Source organism: Thunnus maccoyii, chromosome 10 (genome assembly GCF_910596095.1).
Source record: "Thunnus maccoyii chromosome 10, fThuMac1.1, whole genome shotgun sequence".
Classification (NCBI taxonomy): Eukaryota; Metazoa; Chordata; class Actinopteri; order Scombriformes; family Scombridae; genus Thunnus; species Thunnus maccoyii.
The window spans coordinates 13,380,697-13,399,111 of NC_056542.1; the positions used below are offsets into that span (position 1 = coordinate 13,380,697).

An 18,415-nucleotide genomic window follows, 5' to 3' on the forward strand; every position below is an offset into this window, starting at 1 on the left:
GCAAAATACAGAAATGGAGAGAAGGGGGGTAAAAAAAAAAAGAGGAAGAAAGATAGGTACAGACGTGTGTGACAGGAGGCATTGAGGCAGCTGACCTTCCTTACTAGATGACCAAGCTCCTTAGCGGCCTGCTCCATGTACCTTACTGTACTGTATGGTGTCAGTCACCCATCTCAATAATGGTAGCGAATCCGCTCTACTAGGCAATGAGCTCAGCAGTGCACACACACCTCTAGTTTGCACTGGTAGAGACCAGTCCTCTTCACTCTCTCACATCCCAGCCACAGACTAAATCAGGCTACATAATCAAGGTCAATCTCAGTGTTATACTTGGTTTTATTATGGCCTCCCTGCGTGATGTATAAGACTATGTTCCTGATTCACCTTACAACCTGCCCAGTCAGAGCAGCATGTTTAATAAATGTGTCTCTGGACAAAGCATAATCTCAATGCTTAAATTGTGAAATGGACTGTATATGCTTAATGTTTACTGCATACATAAATGGTGATAAATATCATCATTGTGACACTTTTTTTTTTGCAATTCAAACTACTGTTCAAATGTTGAAAAAAATTAAAAATTTCAATCAGTAATAATCTGACAAAATTCACAGAATATGAGCGCAACATGACATACCCCGTGGTTTGTAAAATGCACTGTGAGTAAACTGGCAAGCTGTACTGAATGGTTAATCATGACACTAAACCATCTGAGAAGTAATGTTTGTAAGCAATTTGGATTCAATAACATAGAGAAATCATGGATAAAGGTGAAGCTGTTTGCTATCTTTTAAAAGCATAACTGCTTGCAGAATCATCATCACTACAACAAATCTGAAGTCAGCTGTTAGCTTGTCACTGAGTGACACAGAGGGAGAGGCACCACAGATTATCTTAAAAACTGTATCATTAGGCTACGAGGGCTGCCTCTGAATTAATGTGAACTAATCACATGACGGTTCTCATTCCTTCAAACTTGTTTTTTTTGAAAAAGTGCCAACTCTGGGACTTATGTTTTGTGTTTTGCTGTTGACAGATCAGCGTGTAGGAAGATGTTGGTGAGACTGCGAGTGGTGAACTTGTAAGTGCAAAAAAAGTATAAAAAATAATGGGGAATATTTCTACCTTTATTAAACAGTTCAAGGAAAAAGCTTACAGAAAGGATTGTTAGAGAGAGAGAGAGAGAGAGAGAGAACGAAGGACCTTGGCTGGATTACGTTCACAAATTGTGAAGAAATAATTTAACAGCTGTTGTTGTCATGAGGTCAAACACAAGATTAAGGGCTACCAAAAATTGTCCTCCCCTGACTTGACTGCATTCACATTTTATTCACTACTGCTGCAACTCTACCATTTAAGTATGCTACAGCTCTATCTATTTATTACATCTAATGCTATATGTTGCTAATTGTGATTTTTTTCACTCCTAATTAGGACCTGATTTTTTACCTGCTATTGATAAAGCATGTATATCAAATAAAAAGTAAAAATGACAGGGGTCAGAAGTAGGAAGGAAATGAATAAAAAGAAAAATGAATGAGCGATGGGGAAGGAAGTAAGTTCACAGAGATAAAAGCCTGACTGGCAGTGAGAGCGAGAGAAGACTGAGTGAGCAATGAACTTTCTACCCTCCGTCAGTGTACTGCTTGGATGGTGTTATGTAAGAGCTGAGTGTACACACACCGATTACCTCCGCTCGGTGGAACTCATAACATGAGGCGCTACCTCACTGTTTGTGCGTGTGTGTGTGTGTGATGTTTGTGTGTGCGGTGTGTGGGTGAGTGGGTGGGTATGTGGGTACATGTGTGTGAACATACAACGGTGATACTTCTCAGTTACATTTCACACACAAAGACACAAACACGCATATTATGTAGACACCATACATGCAAACTATTGTCCCGAAAGCGGATTCAAAAGGGCTCAGATCATCCGTCCAAGGTGTAAGGTAGCATGGGGGTTCCCCGTGAAGGGACAGCTGCACTAGCCTACTGTTACACCTCCACAGTAATAAATCTGATGACACATAACCACACACACACCTACACACAATAGATCAGTGCGTTCACATGCATGGTTCACACACTATAATCTCATTTATGCAATACTCTAATTGCTGCAAATGTAACATTTCAATTGGACTATTTTTTTTTTCAAACTATAGCTGAAGCGAGACGGATATGAATCTTCAATCTTAATGTAGCATGTAACTGATGTCTGTACTGATTTGTCATCACAATCAGATTTAGTACATGATGGTGGCAAAATTTTGACTTATTACCCAACCCTAAATTATACTGAGAAACAAGTTTACACATTCATAACACTGACATCAATGAGTCACACACACACACACACACACGCAGAGATCCCACGTTCCCACACACACCTCTGCACGCTGCCTCCTCTTCCAACTAACCTAAGGGGAGAGGAGCACACCTTTGCAAACAACCCGGCTAATACTCGGGCCAGACGAGCACAATAAGCCTGCTAACACAACACCCACATATACAGAGTGAGGATACTAGCTGGGGTCCTCTGGGGAGAATGCTGTGTGTGTGTGTGTGTGAGACCCTAGTGTATATTAGTGTGTGTGTGTGTGTCCGAAAGAAACTCACTACAAGTATGGTTTCTAATTCATTTTCTCCACTTGTTCTGTAGCCTGCAGTCAAGAACATAATGTTTTGATTGGCATCTCTTGGCAAGCGTAAGATCCCGCACTGAGGGCTTGTTTCCAAGGCAACATGTATACAAAGTATTGTTATTTACCACACATACACACGGACATGAACATGAAATCTGTTTGACTATATCCACAATTCATCACTACTACAGTGACTCTTTGTTTAAGATTTATGTTGCCTTCTCTATAAATACAATGTTTTTATTTGACACTCAGCACTGTTACTGACGTGAAGTAGCTGTAAAAACAGCAACACTCATCTAGACTTCCCTTTAATTTGTGACAAGTATAACAGCATGAGCTTGAATTAAATTATCATATATATTATATTAAACTGGGTTTAAGAGCCTTAATAGTCTCTTACCAAACCAAATGACCAAGCACCTTTTGTCCATTTTTTTCTTCCTCTCTCATGCTTTCTGATTGTCCCTATTTAGCTCATCATCTTCCCCTCATTCCCTCATGCTTTGTAAATACAGCTGCTGCTCTTTATCCATTCCTCCTTACTTTCCTTCCCACTCACCCTGTGACTGGTCAGGGGATCTAGCTCACTGTTCTCTTCATCAAAAACTTTAATCCCCTAAAACAACAATCATTGTGTGTGTGTGTGTGTGTGTGTGTGTGTGTGTGTGTGTGTGTGTGTGTGTGTGTGTGTGTACGTGTACGTGTACGTACAGTAGGCCTATTTGTGTGTGCGCCCACCCACATGCAACTGCCTGGTTGTTACGTAATTTCACTGGGCCACATCTGATGCTAAAAATGGACATGGATAAAACTATTGTGACCGAGGGCAGGGCTACTGTACAGAGGCACTGGCGCACACACAGGACACATGTACACACAGACAGAGGGGGGCTGGGCGTGCTGCTCAACTCTGATGTCATGCAAATTTGAAGCTATTTACAATTGACATTAGTTATTTTTGCAGCACAAACCATTTAAATTATTATATGAATCATAAAAATTACCAAGTAGATTATGTGAATCATAAATTTAACACTTAAAAATCACTGCTCCTGCTCTGCACTTTGCTATTGAACAAATGGCCAAACAAAGCAGATAACACTAAACATGCAGGATACTTAAAACAATGCCTCACGCAGTTGGCATCAAGAAAGGTGCTGCAGCCAAAAATGCCTATATGAAGTTGAAAAATGAAAATGGGCTGTCACAACGTCCTGACTACAGACCAAAGTCTTACTGGCTTTCACTTAAGAATATGAGCATATCTATGTGTTCAGAAGGAGTCATAAGCACAGTCTGTTCAGTCTGCACACTGTATAACCTTATGTTAATAAAGAAATTGGTGGATCAGTTTAGAAAGGGATAATATAATAAAAGGAGGATTTAGTAAAAGGAGAACGTGACCACAGTGAGCTGTTCAGATGAAGAGGTGCAGACTACAGGTGCTTACCCCAAAAAGCGCCGCCTTTAACTAATTGCACCACTTCTGCAACATGAATAATTTACTCAAACTTAAGCAAATGACCCACTTCACAACTATCTCAATGTGTATAGAAAACGTATTTAAAAAATTATCCCATCAAAACAGCAGTCCGTAGTTGGAATGACAAAAAATAAATAAATAAATTGAGAGGATATGCTCAGGTCAAGCTACTAAAAGGAGGGTGGTACAGCACGGCACACTCACTTATCTACAAACTCCTTGAGAGATATGTAAGATGAGCCTGTTTCCAGCTGTGTGTGTGTGTGTGTGTGTGTGTGTGTGTGTGTGTGTGTGTGTGTGTGTGAGTGTAGGAGGATATGCTATATGATGTGCAGCACTGATGGCCAGCTTTGTCATTAAACTTTAATCATTCTGCTTTCCTATAAATACCTTTCCAATGATCCAATGCATTATTCAGTTTCTCTCAGACCAGGACACACAGATACACAGGCAGAAACACACACACACACACACACACACACACACACACACACACACACACACACACACACACACACACCTGGAAAGCCAAGAAAAAAGCCAGTATCCTGGAGGAAGGAAGTCTTATGAACATTTAAGAGGACGATGGCCAGTGGGCAAAAATAGAGTCAGATGTTTGTCCTGCTGTGAGTGTAATCCACCGCACTTTATTCTGCCTATGACCACACATCTTGGAAGAAGCCCAAGGCCTGTGTGTGTGTGTGTGTGTGTGTGTGTGTGTGTGTGTGTGTGTGTGTGGCTGTGTGTGCATGGACATATGTTCAAACTGCTTCATGCACTGAGGCCAACTTGCACTTGATATGAGCTAGTGGTCAGGTCTGACTCTCAGCTCATATTTTGAGATTTTGAGGCTACTCAGGCAAGTTAACACCAGGAACAACCCAAACCCTGATATGTTTTGACAGTGACTGACAGGTTTCTATACTATTCGAGCCATATTAGCAGACAACCATGTTGTATCTGGTCATTGAGTCATGTTGGCTGGTAAATCAAGGTGTCCAGTGAAAGACAGACAGAAAGGCTAGGGTGACATGAAGCAAGAGAGAGAGAGAGAGGGAGGGGAGAGGAGGAAAGAGGAGGAGGAGGCTAATGGAAGAGGATCTGCCACTGGGGTATTAGTCCATGGATTGGTGACACAGAAATGATAGTCAGAGGGAGGAGAGGATGGTGGGATGGGAGGGTCAATCGATGCTTAAAAAGGTTTCACTCCCCTACAGGGACATGTGCATCTGTGTGTGCACAAACACACAAGAGTTAGTTCCAAATGAAAACACTATCTCCCTCTCACACACACACACACACACACACACACACACACACACACACACACACACACACACACACACACACACACACACACACACACACACACACACTTTATAGAATGGCTCCATCTGGCTCAAAAGTCAGAGATCTAGCTAAAGAGCAGGCATTCGGCAACAGGCCTGTGATTCCAGCAAGAGGTAGATTAGCAATCCCTTGGTCTAATTCAGGCTGAGACATCAGGCTTGTGTTTCTAAATCTCGAGCAAAAGAGACAGTGTTCACATATGGGGTTGTCCAGGAGGATGAAATTAGAAGTCACATCTGATAAAAGGCAGATGATGTCCCCTTTCCACTTACCGCTTTCTCTCATACACACAATTTGCTACCGAACAGAAAGCCTGTTGGCTGGCAATTATGTGGTGTCTGTGTGTACACCCCTTCAAAACAGTCCAGCTACCGTTGTGCACTGCCTGTGCTCAGATGAAGAAAGACTGGGCTTTTTTGCCATTAAGGTGGTGTTAATTAAAATTCTAAAAGTATACAAAGGTCAAGACAGACAGAATCAGTCTTTTTATTGACAACACTGCCTTTTGAATGTGCATGACTTTCTCACTCACATACATAAGCTGTGATGAGTTGGCTCAAAGTTCAAAATGAGTACTGACGTACAAAAGAGAACAGGTCTGAACACGGAGTGGGTGAGCGGCAAACGGGGTAAAGACAGCGAGAGAGACATACAGACAGACAAGGCAGAGGAAGAGGAAGGACTGGTTGAAAAGAAAACTCCAAACGTGATCTTGCATTCCTTACATGGGTTGGAGGGATGGGGAGAGAGAGAAAGACGAGGAAAAGAGAGGGTGGAATGGGGGAAGGGAGAGAGGGGAGCCGGCGAAGAGAAGGGGAGGAGGGTGACAAGAGAGAAAGTTTAACTTGGCGCCAGACAGCATTTCACTACCCGACAGCCAACCGCACATACACACACCTACACACATGCACACAAAATATCGACACTATGCAAGTGGCACAGAAGTCCTTTTGGTGACTTCCCATCGTCCGAAATTAGATTAGATATTTGCCCTCCACCCCCGCTCCCTGGGTCCAGCACAGAGGCAGATTCCCAGATAAAAATAGCCAGAGGAACTATTCAAACACTGCTGCCTTTCTACAGGGAGTGTCTGCTGACTGCACTGGACTTAAGGGGTTAGAGAGGGGTTAGGAGCTCCACTCACTGCCTCCCTGAATCAGAGGGCCCGGGACAGCAGGTCAGCCCAATCTCTGTAACACTCGTGCACTTAATAACACCCAGACACTCCAGGGAAGCTCAAATTACTATGTATAAATTATAGTATCCTTTTTTTTTTTACAATTAACAAGCAGAAAGAAACTTTATATACTGCCAATTTTGGAAATGTGCTCTCTCTTTTGGGACTGCGGTCTCAGTTCATATACCAAAAACACTGACTATGTGCTACAGCAGGCACATACAGCGAGGAGGTCTAAAGAAAAATTATGTTCTTCAATAATTATGTTCTTCAATAATTATATTCAACATTAATTATGTTCTTCAACAATTATGTTCTTCAATAATTATGTTCTTCAATAATGCCCAATTGCCAATATTCTACCAGATTAATAATAGAAGCAAAAACCATTTTATACACAACTAGCCATGCAGCACAAGTACAGACTAACAACTGCATAAACTAACTGTCTGACTGTCTGCTTAAATAATCAAAGACTCACTGAACACAAGCCTTATAGAATGGCCATGTGAACATGTCTTGTTTTCAGTTCATTTTGATTTATAGTACATAGAAGATCCGGTCCTGTTCTGATCCTGCCTGGAATGAACATTAGTTGCCCCACTGTGTGCTGATCCTTTACTGTAAAGATGCCCTCAGCATGACCAGTATTATTGGGGTTAATCTAAGAAGATTAGAAGTATACATTACAACACCACTCGGGCATAGCTGTACCATTGGCAAAAAACAGCCAGTGTCGGCTGCAGCGCCATCAGTAGAGGATTATGTGCGTGTATATGCCACAGGCCAGGCCAGGTGGCTGTGGTGTGGTCAGAGGTGGTTCAGTAGCCCACTATTAGGAAAAGGGGTGAAGGAAAAGTTAGCTTCATGACTGACTCCCAAAGTGACTATGTGTTATTATAGTCTTGACAGCTTACACTCTGATTATACTCCAACCAGCAGAGAGGTGACACTCTAGGCTCTAAGCTAAAGGACAAGTCATTGTGTTGTGAGGATCCAAAATAAAACCTCTCAACTAGAAGGATCAGAGGAATTGAGTTACCCGTTCTTCTTCACATGTGTGTGTGTGTGTGTGTGTGTGTGTGTGCGCACACATCATCAGACTCAGATCAGTTTCAGTGGCGCCGCCGTCACCAAGAAGCTGTTATACATACACCCACAAGCCCCGACATACACACTTTGTTCACAAGTAATACCTTCACACACACTCTCTCTCTGGCGCACAGCACAGCTGCCCACCCAGAAAGCCCATTCTTCCTCATATTCACACTTGATATTCTTTTACAAAAGCATGCTATTCTGTGACTCACACTGAGTCACCTCTATGACAATGTAGCCCTGTAAACTCCCCATATTATATTACAATACACGTGCATGCGCAAACACAAACAGCTGCTGAACAGTGCAGGTCAATCCATGCACACCAACACACCCTGCTGCATTCTCAACATGAATTTTGATAACCATTTGAAAAGAGACCCTTGGTGTGTGTGTGTGTGTGTGTGCATGATTGGGTACATACAGCTAGCTTTAATTGGAAGTGTTACTTCTCATCTCTTCAAATAACATGCATTGTTTTCAACATTCTTTAATCAGTTTTCTTCATATTGTCCTCCAGTGCTATCAAAAATATGTGTATGAACGCATGCATGCCTTTGCAAGTCATTGTGAGTGGGTTCAGGAAAGGCTTGCAGAGATAGTAACTGTTGTGTTTTCCCCTCATGTGTAATGCAACACAGCCGGCAACTATTAACCTTCTGAGCAGGAATGTGGGAGGTCCAAGAATTCCAATAAAAAGCAGCAGTGTGAGTGAATGTGTGTGTGTTCTCTGTATGTGTACTCACACATATGTTTGTCAAAAGTGTTACAGTTAACCATCACAAGTCCGTCCCTTCCAGACATGTAGACCCACCCCATTAACATCCCCTGACCAATAACTAATACAGTCGATATGGGGTCATGCTGTGGCTACAACCAATGGCATCACAATAAAACTAGGCTCAACTCACATTGCAGACATACACACATGGCCTGAGGACATATTTAGCTCTGCTGCTGTGTTATCAGCATAAAAAGTGAATTTTAAATGGAGCTCTTTAGTTTCGAACATCACGACCATGAAGCTGATCAAACAGGAGAGTCTGAGAGGTCGATAATCAATAAGACTCGATGGTCAGATCTGAGGTTAATGTGTAGGTCTCCGGGGCAGGAGGGTTTGGGGGGGTGAATGGGCCATCAGCAGCGCTGGACAGCGGTCAGAAGCACCCTGGCCATCAAGGGTAATGCTGCCCTGTTAGCTGTGGTCTCTCTGGTCAAGGGCGGCACGGCACTAATAGTGGGGAGGTCCATTAGTGTCGACTGGCTGAGCACATTGTTCCCTTTGGTCACATTCCTGGCTAAATACAGACATTTCCACAACTGAAGGCCCCTTCTTCCATAAGTCATCTGTCAACTTATCGTCACAGACAACCATCGAAACTTGTATAACTGTTGTGACGAGGAAAAGTGGGCCATGCCGCCTGTGTGCTGGGAATCCTTCTCTGTCTGTTATAAAAATCAATCCTTATAATAGTGAGTTGAGTGAGTGAATTGAATGTTTTACTACTACTTAAAACACTACATAAATATATCTGTTTGCAATAAAATGTAAATATTAAGCTGGAAAAGTGCTGGATAAGATTTTACGCTACACGTTTGTCAGCAAAGGTATTTTCGGCTTAATAGCTTTAGCAGCTGATAAGTTCAAACCATTAACAAAAGCTGATGCTTTACATCTAACATAATTTTCCTTCTTTTTCAAATAAAGGATAACCAGTGTTGTTACGGAACATCATCTGTTTCAGGCTTTAAGCATGTTGGCTGAGCTTGATCACAGCAGGGCACTGTCCCATAAACCAGGCTGTAAAACTGTATTGGGATAATGGGAGGTAGTGGTTTTGCTGTGGTCAGCACTGCGAGGGAGTTTTCACAGATAAGGCTAATCACTGCGCTTATCATCACATTCGTTGTGTGTTGAGATTGAAAAGCATATGCTCGCAATCGCACACATAAACCCACACAGGGAAAAGGTGAAATGTTCTCTCTCGATGTTGCACTCACAAGCTACCCTTTTGTCTCCTGCCTTACCACATCAGAAGGCAGGACTCTGTGTGTGTGTGTGTGAGTGTGTGTGAGTGTGTTTGTCTAGAATAAAAACAGCTCCACGGTATGTCAATCACTATGGGGAAGCAGGCAGCAGCACAAAGACAGAAAAAAAAATCATCAGTAAACTACGTAGTTGAATGACTGATGAAAAATAGGCTGGGATGCCCACATTTATCTAGCTCTTTCTTTCACACTCACACACACACACACACGTTTCACACAGATGCAGAAGTGCGGTCTCTCCACTTGTCAAAAGCACCACCAAACTATGAGCTACTCTGCACCATTATGAGTACAATGAGAGGTCCCTGGCCCCACAAGTCCACACACAATCAGCCCCAGGGCCTGCCCCACTCCCACCATTGTCCCACACTCCACACACACATACACACACACACACACACACACACACACACACACAATGGCCATCCCGGAGCCAGGGGTCCCACTACGCAATTCCATCACACAAAGACACCCACCAGTCCTTATCCCGTCAGAGGAGAAAAAAAGAATGACAGAGGAGGCAGAAGAAAAATTGTAACTGGATGGAGGAAAACAAGTGAAACACAAAAGCTGGAGTGCAGAGTGTGTGTGGGACGGGGGTGTAGATAACATATTAGAAATGATGAGACATACAGTAGGACAGTTTTTTTGTGTGTGTGTGTGTCTATGCCCTTATCACTAGAGCCTAATTAATCATTACCACAGCCTTTGAGGTGCACACAAAGGTGGATATATGACTGTGGAAGTGTAGACGACACCACATACACCAACACCAACTCCCTGACTGCTGACTAATGCAACCTGTAGGATACTTTGCCTTTAGCTGATAGACTACATCAAACACTAACAAAGACCAGGTAAACAGCAGTGATTGGATATAAACAGAAATTAATACTGGTACTTTCCATCAACACAAAAACAACTCTGACCTGCCTGTTGTAACAACAGATGCAACTATAGCCTCCGCCATTTCCTGCTTCATCACATCAATTCTCTATCTCAGCAGAAATCCTATCATCTATTCAGGCTAATGAAGTGACTATGGAAAACAGAAGTGCAAGAGAAGTGTCCAGTGATAGAGAGGAGGGAAGTTGGCTCCATAGAGGCAGCAGCTAACCATATGGGACCTAATCCTACATCACCAAACATCCCAGGAAGGGATGATTACATTTTTTTTTATCCTACACACATATCCAAGCACTGTTATATCCGTCTGCATTCAACAAATGTGTTCACTCTAAATGAGCTGATCTACAGAGGTTAAGGGTTAAAACTTGTGTTCTGATTGCACAAGCAGCAACAGCAGGAGCTCCGACAGATCAGGACAGCACCACGGATTAACCAGTTTAATAATTCAACTATTTAAAGGTGCTGTTATAAGATCAGATTTGTTGTTAGATAATGGCCTCTGAGACAGAGTTGCTATGTTTACCAACTAGTGCTGAAGGGATTAATCAATTAGTTGATCAATAGAGAATTAATCAAATTAAGTTATCGGGAGGCTGTTGCTCAGGAGGTGAAGCTGTTCATCCACTCATCATAGGGTTGATAGTTCGATCCCCAGCTACTCCTGTCGACATGTTGAAGTGTCCTTGAGCAAGACGCTAAACCCCAAATTACTTCCAGTGATCAGGCCAGCACCTTGTATTTTACCTTACTGACGTTGGTGTGTGTGAATGTGTGAATTAGAGGCAAATTTTAAAGCACTTTGGATAAATGCGCTACATAAATGCTGCAATTTACCAATTTTGATAACCAATAAATATGTTAATAAAACTTGTTGCTCCATAAAGGTGAATTTTCAAATTTCTAATCACTATTAGAGCTGAAATTATTAGCAAATTTATCAGCAACTATCTTGATAATTTTTTGAGGATTCAAGTATTTTTCAAGCAAAAATGCTTAACATTTGCAGGGTCCAGCTGCTTGGCTGCCTTTCTTCATCTTATGTTATAGTAAACTGAATATCTTTGTGTTACCTTGGGGTCAAGGAAACTGTGGTGGGCATTTTTCACTACTTTTTGATGTTTTACAGTCCAAAGAATTCATCATTTAATCAAGAAAGTAATCAGCAGATTAACTGATAACCAAAATAATTATTTGTTGAAACCCTAATTGAAAAAAAAGAACCTTTAATCAATGGTGAACATATTAATTAGAAGCAGCTTCACTAATAACACAGCCAACATGATGGCAGCACACACTTCACACCAACAACACACAAGAGAACTACAGAGGAGTAAGACCAGTTAACGTTCTTTACATTTACTGAACAGATGACAAACACAACCAACCTACTACACAAACACACACACACCAACTGCATACATCAAAACCATTCACTAAGCACAATCAATTTTTAGTACCTTCCCAGAAGGGCTTAAGCGATTTGCTGCCGCACAAACACAAGAGTCCCGTGTAATAAAAGGGCTACTTGTGGTGGGATGTGGTGTGATGTCATGGCAGCCTCCTCTGGGCTACAAGCGGGGAGTGGGTGTGCGTGTGCAGGAATGTGGAGGGTTGAGGGGCGAAGGATGGGTGCAGCGGGAGCCAGGAGGGGAGTGGGGGGGGGGCATGATGGGGGAAGGGAGGGGAACGTCCCAAGTGGAAAAGAGTCCCAGTCACACACACATGGCCCCATGCCAAATGCTTACCAGTAGCTCCTCAGAAAGTCAGAAAAACAACTTTAACACATAGACCCACATTATTGTTATATACTTTCAGATGTTATCCACTTGGGTTTCTTGCGCTTATAATCTATTCAATTATGTCACCTGAAACAAATCAAACACATGTAGTTTTGACACTTAAATAGAGGCTAATGTTAGGCAGATTTATTACTGACACTCAGAATAATAAACTGCATAGCTGGCACAAATGGCAGCGCTTCCACTTCCTCCTTTCTGAAGAAAAATTGCTTTGGCTTCAACGGTAGGGGAGCAAGAACAAACTTATGCAAGCATTTCAGGAATTAGACAAACACACACACACACATACACACACACACACACTCACAAACCTCAGCTGACTACTACTGGAAACCCCCCCTCTTAACCTTACTCTCACTTCAATACGCTGACAAGCCAAGTACCTGACAAAATGTATGCTCAGTTACTGGGTTAATATCAGCTCAGCTTGCTCCCAGTGTACCTGGCTAGATCCAATCACGTCAACACAACCACCACCACCACCACCACCACCAGGAGGAGAACAGTCTTCAAATAACTTATCAACACGTCCACATCTCTGTTTCTCACTCTAGTCAGTACAAACACACACAAAGTGCTTCTAGGATTTTCACTTTGTATTCAGAAAGGTGCTGGATGGTGAAATTAGGTTGTCAGGGTGACACAGAGGATGTCGCTGTAACAACTGTACAGTAGTTTAACCACTTCCTCTTCAACCGGAGTACAGTACTAAACCTGCACCAGATTTGAGTATCTAATCCTGCTAAACGACTAACTATTGCACTAAAGCTGCAAACAAATTAAAATCAACAGGTTTACATCGTGTGTTTTTTCTTTTTTTTGTAATTTGAAGCAGATGTTAATAACTATGTGGCTTGAATGTAGTTACTGTTAGCTTTGCCGACAACAAGCACGGCAAGTAAATAAGAGAGACAATGGTGGTTAAAAAAATGAATAGCAACAGTCACGCAAACTTACCACTATCTCCAGGTGTTTTCATTCTTCCTGCTTTAAGCTACTTAACAGCGGATAAAAGTTTGCTAAAACTGGATGAATTCCGCAAAGTTGCTTGTGGAAAGTCAAGTCTCTCGGCCTCTTCCTCTCCCCCTCTTCTAGTTCCCAATCTGGAAAACTAGGTGAAGATACACGGCAAACTTTTTAGTGGCTGCTGCTACCGCCGCCGCCGCTGCTGCCGCCGCCGCTGCTGCTGCTGCTGCTGGTGCTGCTTCAGCGGCTCTCTCTTGTCGAGCTCGCCGCGCTCTGTCGGTCGGTCCGCTTCCCCCCCGGCTCTCTGCCAACCGACCCAACCGACCGAAAGGGGGGCTTTCTTTCCACCGAGCTGAGCGGTCAAGACCTCGGCGTCGGTGCTCGTCCTCCGTCCTCCGTCCTCTCGTCCCGTAAATTCGCAGGCGTTGAGATGTGCTCAAGTTGCGGGCGGAAAAACGGCCAACCGTCCCGAACTCGAGGCAGCCGAAAAAACCCTTTCTCTCTCTTTAGAACAAGTTCTTTCGCTAACTCTCCGGTGGCTGTTTACTCCGTCTCAACCGCATCTTCGTCGCTGCTTGACATCTCTCCGCCAGAAAAAAAAGCTTTGTTGTTACTTCTTTGACAGAAATTAACGTCAGAGAGGAGCCTCTCTTTCTTTACAGACTTTTTTTTTTTTTTTTTTAAGTCCTCCAGTCACTCTCACACCACTCTGTCTACTCTCTCCTCCCCCCGTGCCTCTCTCCGTCCTCGGGGTGTCGTGTTTCGCTCGCTCTCTTCTGGAGCGGGGCCCGCCCACACTGACGGGTGAGGAGGAGGAGGAGGAGCGGGGAGGGGAGGGGGGGGCTAACGTGGCCAGTCACGCCCACTTACCACGAGCCGGGGCAATGGGGCTGGCGTCACTGCAGCACGCGGCGTTGCCTTGGAGACCGCCAAAGCGCGCTGTCGTGGTGACATCACATCCGAGTCCGGTGATTCGAGAGTGGCACGGCTCACAGTGTCCGTTTACGTCAATCAGCGGTTATGGTTCTAATTAAGCCCTTTCATATCGGGATAATTACACTTATTGAATGAGCAAATTAAACATGACAGCGTCAGTTAGTGATTAATACTGAAAACAGGGAATTAAAACTCAGTGTTACTGCATATCTTATCAAGTCGGCCATCGTTCAGGTATGACACACTTGTCCCACATTTTTCTCTGTAGTGATGTAAAACACACTCACATCCTTTTCAAAGAAGAATACAAGGAAATGTGTGAAATGAATGCATTAAAAACACACTCAAAAGTCCCCCTCCCTCCACTAAAAAAATGTTTTGTTTCACTTGTCACATCTTTCTGCACTTTATAAAGATGCAGAAAGATGTGAGTTCTCTGTGTTCACCTTAAATCTGAGTTTATGCAATTTACAGAAGTGTAATGTGGAAACCTGAAACCTCCGGTGGACTGAAAATTGCTTTTGTCAGTGTGTCCGGCAGTTAAACGTCTGAAATGAAACATATTTGCATACTCATAGATTCTGGGTTTTTCAATAAGGAAGGAAAAGTAGATGTGCATTTATATAATCTGTAAATGGCGAATTGAATTTTCTTTGTTGAAAAACCATAACAAACAAATCAATCAAAGCAGAGTATATTCTTAAATCTTCCAGTGTCATTTATTTCTATGCCTTCTTGAATGCAACTTTCTTACCACTTTATTCCTTGTACTGTTTTTCCTTGTATAAGTAATTGATTTGTACCCTATAAAAATATTTATACTGTAATTTGCAGGTTATAATCTAAAGCCGTAGAAATGTCAGTAGAGTAAAGTACACTTAACTACAATACCGCATACTTGGTTAAATTAACTTCTTCACTTTCTTGAGTGTCACTGTCTTCACTCCCACCCCCCCCCACCCCCCCACCCCTTCCCCACAGCAGCAACCGCTTTTACCCTCATTTGAATTTCTACTGAAATACGTGGGCCTTAGATCAAAGCAATGTAGACCTAAACCTTCTTCACACAAAAACAACAAAATATAAAGAAAAGCAAAACCTTGTGGTTGATTTAAATATGAACCTGCATCCTGTTCTGCTGTCAATCTCTCACTTACAGTAGCATCAACTCCCTTTTCCTCTTTTTGAGGTGTAGCCGACCAGCTGTATCTGGCCTTCAACTGCATTCCACTCGCAATCAAATACACACATGCACAAGAACTGGCAAGCGTGCACGAGTATAACACTGTTTGTCAGTGCATATCAAGTGGCTCAGAGAAAAGAGACATCCGGTCATGTCATATGTGAACCCTTTCACTTCATCAAATGCTCAGCGTGGCTTGGTTGATTGTGAGAACCGGTGTCATGCTCAGACTTGTATCTTGTCACCTCACTGACCTCTTGCTTCCTCATGTGCCACTGATATGGAGCTGTCATGTGTTATCGATAAGTGCATGGGCGAGGCGTCATACATGGGAGGTGAAGTGCGTCTCCTCTTTTGCCTTCTCTCCGTGCCACCTGGTGCACGTGATGATGGAGGGGGGCTTTATGCGTGTTGTGGTTTTGTGCATTTCTGACCGCGCTGTTACATCAGCGATACACACCGCTGCCCTGCCTTGTCAACAGGATAAGACAAAGTAGTAAAACAAAGTAAACAAAGTCCCCTGGCAACAGCAAATGTCCTTGTGGTGTGATTTACAAACAGGATTTCTCTTCCCTTCGCTGGCTATTCTCTGACAGGCTCAGGAAACCCACTCTGCTCCGCCTGATAAGAAACTGGACCAAAAGAGAGAAAGAAAAAAAGAGCCTCTAAATTGGATGTTGAACCTTCACACTCAGGAAGCCGCTATTCTGTCATGTCTTCTTCGTCTTCCACTGGACAAACCTGCGTGGCATTTTCTCACGCAGGGACTGACAATAGGGCAATCAGCTAGGGAAAAAAAAAACCCGACACTGCTCCCCTGTCTGTTTATGGCTGTCTCAGATATGTTGTCATCTGTTTTGGGAATGCGTCTGCTGCATATCTATCATTTTCCTGCTTTCTGATGTCTGTATTTGGGGTGAAGAGCTTCTCAGCGTCCCTCGGGCTCTTCACACAGAGGGAGAGATGAGAGAGAGAAGGAATCAAAGAGAGGACAAGAGGAAAAAGCTCCTGAGGGAGGAGGAGGAGGAGAAAAAAAAAAAAGCATAGACAGTCAAATAAGAGTGAGTTAGCGATTAAGTGCAGGGTGGACAAATGGCTTCTTCCTTTTGGATTCTTGCGTGTTTATGTGTATGTGCGTGTACGTCTGCGACTTGTGTGAGCGGACTCTATTGTAACTCAAGCGCAGGAGATGACATTTACAGACAAATCTACAGCACAGTACATTCTGAACACTGATAAACACAGTGCTTCACTCAACACCCTCCCTCTCTCCCACCCATGTACTCCTCCTACTCTTCCTCCTCCTCCTCCTCCTCCTCCTCCTCCCTCGCTCGGGCTGTTTATCCACCTCTCCTGTTTTCTCTCCCCCTATTCCCTCTTTACTTTCCTCCTACTCTGTAGGTTGTAGCCCTGTTGTCTTTCACCACCCGTCCATCCATATGTCCCGCACACCTCTTCCATATTCCTCCTCCTGCTCCATCCTCCACCACCTCTCCATGCCTGCATCTCTTTACCTCCCTCACACTCCTCACTCACGTTTTTTCCTCGGGTCATTATTTCAACTCAAGGTTGATGGACTCATGAAATGAATAAGAGAAAATATTTAGTTTGATTTGTCGCCATTGGCTGATTTGTATGATCATAATCATTCCTTCAGAATCAAATCAGAAGTATTGATAGTGGATATTTTCCCCTCTGACATTTCACTATAAATGTGTAGGCAACAAGTGTATGTTACCCTTTACATATTTCCTGTTGATCTCAGTAATTGTACACATTTTAAATATCTGAAAACTCAAAACTATGAGTAATTTGGCATTTTTGTGATGAACACTGAATTTTAAGCACATGTACTACAGCAAACAACATCCTGTTTATTCGTCTTCCAGTTGGTGCCAGTAATGTTTACCTGTTGTTGTTTTTGTGTATTTTTTTAACAGATGGTTAAGCTTTGATAAAATTATAATTAAGAGTCTCATTAGGGTCTGAGAGCTTGTCAGTCTGTCTTCAAATACAAAAAAAAACACACCTAAAAAACACTAAGAAAATCCACTTTGTGGGAGGTAAATGTCAACTCAAAATAAAGAGGAATGTCTTACAGAATCGCCAAACTTTTAGTGTCTTTGAGCATTTTGACTTATGCTATCAAAATGCATCAAGAAACTGAAAAAAGGTCAGACAGGCTTAAAAACTGCATCCTGGGTGCCCTTTCTGTCATATTTCCTCTTCTGTCAACATCCTTATTCAAGTCTGGGCCAGACACCTTCGCTGCATGTGGTTTTCTATCTTTCTCCCTTCCTCTCATTTTACGTCATGCTGTTGACTCTCTAAAATAACAACAAAAGTTGCATCTATTGAAAGATATTAATATTTGTGTTTTAGAAATGCCTAACCATCCATTTCCAATGTTCCAACACTGTTAAATTTGAACTTTAAGGTATTTATGCTGAACTTTTTAAATTCTCACATGCATTTGGCCACTAAACTGACCCGGCTGGAACTTGGCGAGTGAACCTGATGGTGTGTTTGACAAGCAGAGTGTATCACAGAAGAGCCTTGTCCTATTGGTTCCACATCATCTGTAACTCCCTCGATCTCCCATCCCGCCCTTTTCATCCCCTCCGTGCTTTATGTGACTCTGTCCGTTCCTAATCAGAGTGACAGACAGACGCTCCGCAGAGAAAGACGGAGAGAATGAAAGGGAGTGCGGAGATTTTGTCACTGAAGTGTTTGTGTGTATGTGAATGCTCGCAGTTGGGTGGGTGTCGGTGTGATCATCCCCTGATATCTCCCCCTATAGATTCAAACCCTCACCCAC

General features: G+C 42.9%; 1 protein-coding gene across 1 annotated transcript in view; it reads right to left on the reverse strand.

Moving 5' to 3' along the window:
- Positions 1-14,302, reverse strand: part of erfl3 (Ets2 repressor factor like 3) — a 51,560-nt gene extending 37,258 nt beyond the window's left edge. Inside the window, exon 1 of the mRNA XM_042422919.1 lies at positions 13,470-14,302. Within this exon, the coding sequence (XP_042278853.1) occupies positions 13,470-13,491 (22 nt within the window). The 5' untranslated portion in view covers positions 13,492-14,302. The remainder of the gene's footprint in view (positions 1-13,469) is intronic.
- Between the last annotated feature and the right edge of the window lie 4,113 nt (positions 14,303-18,415).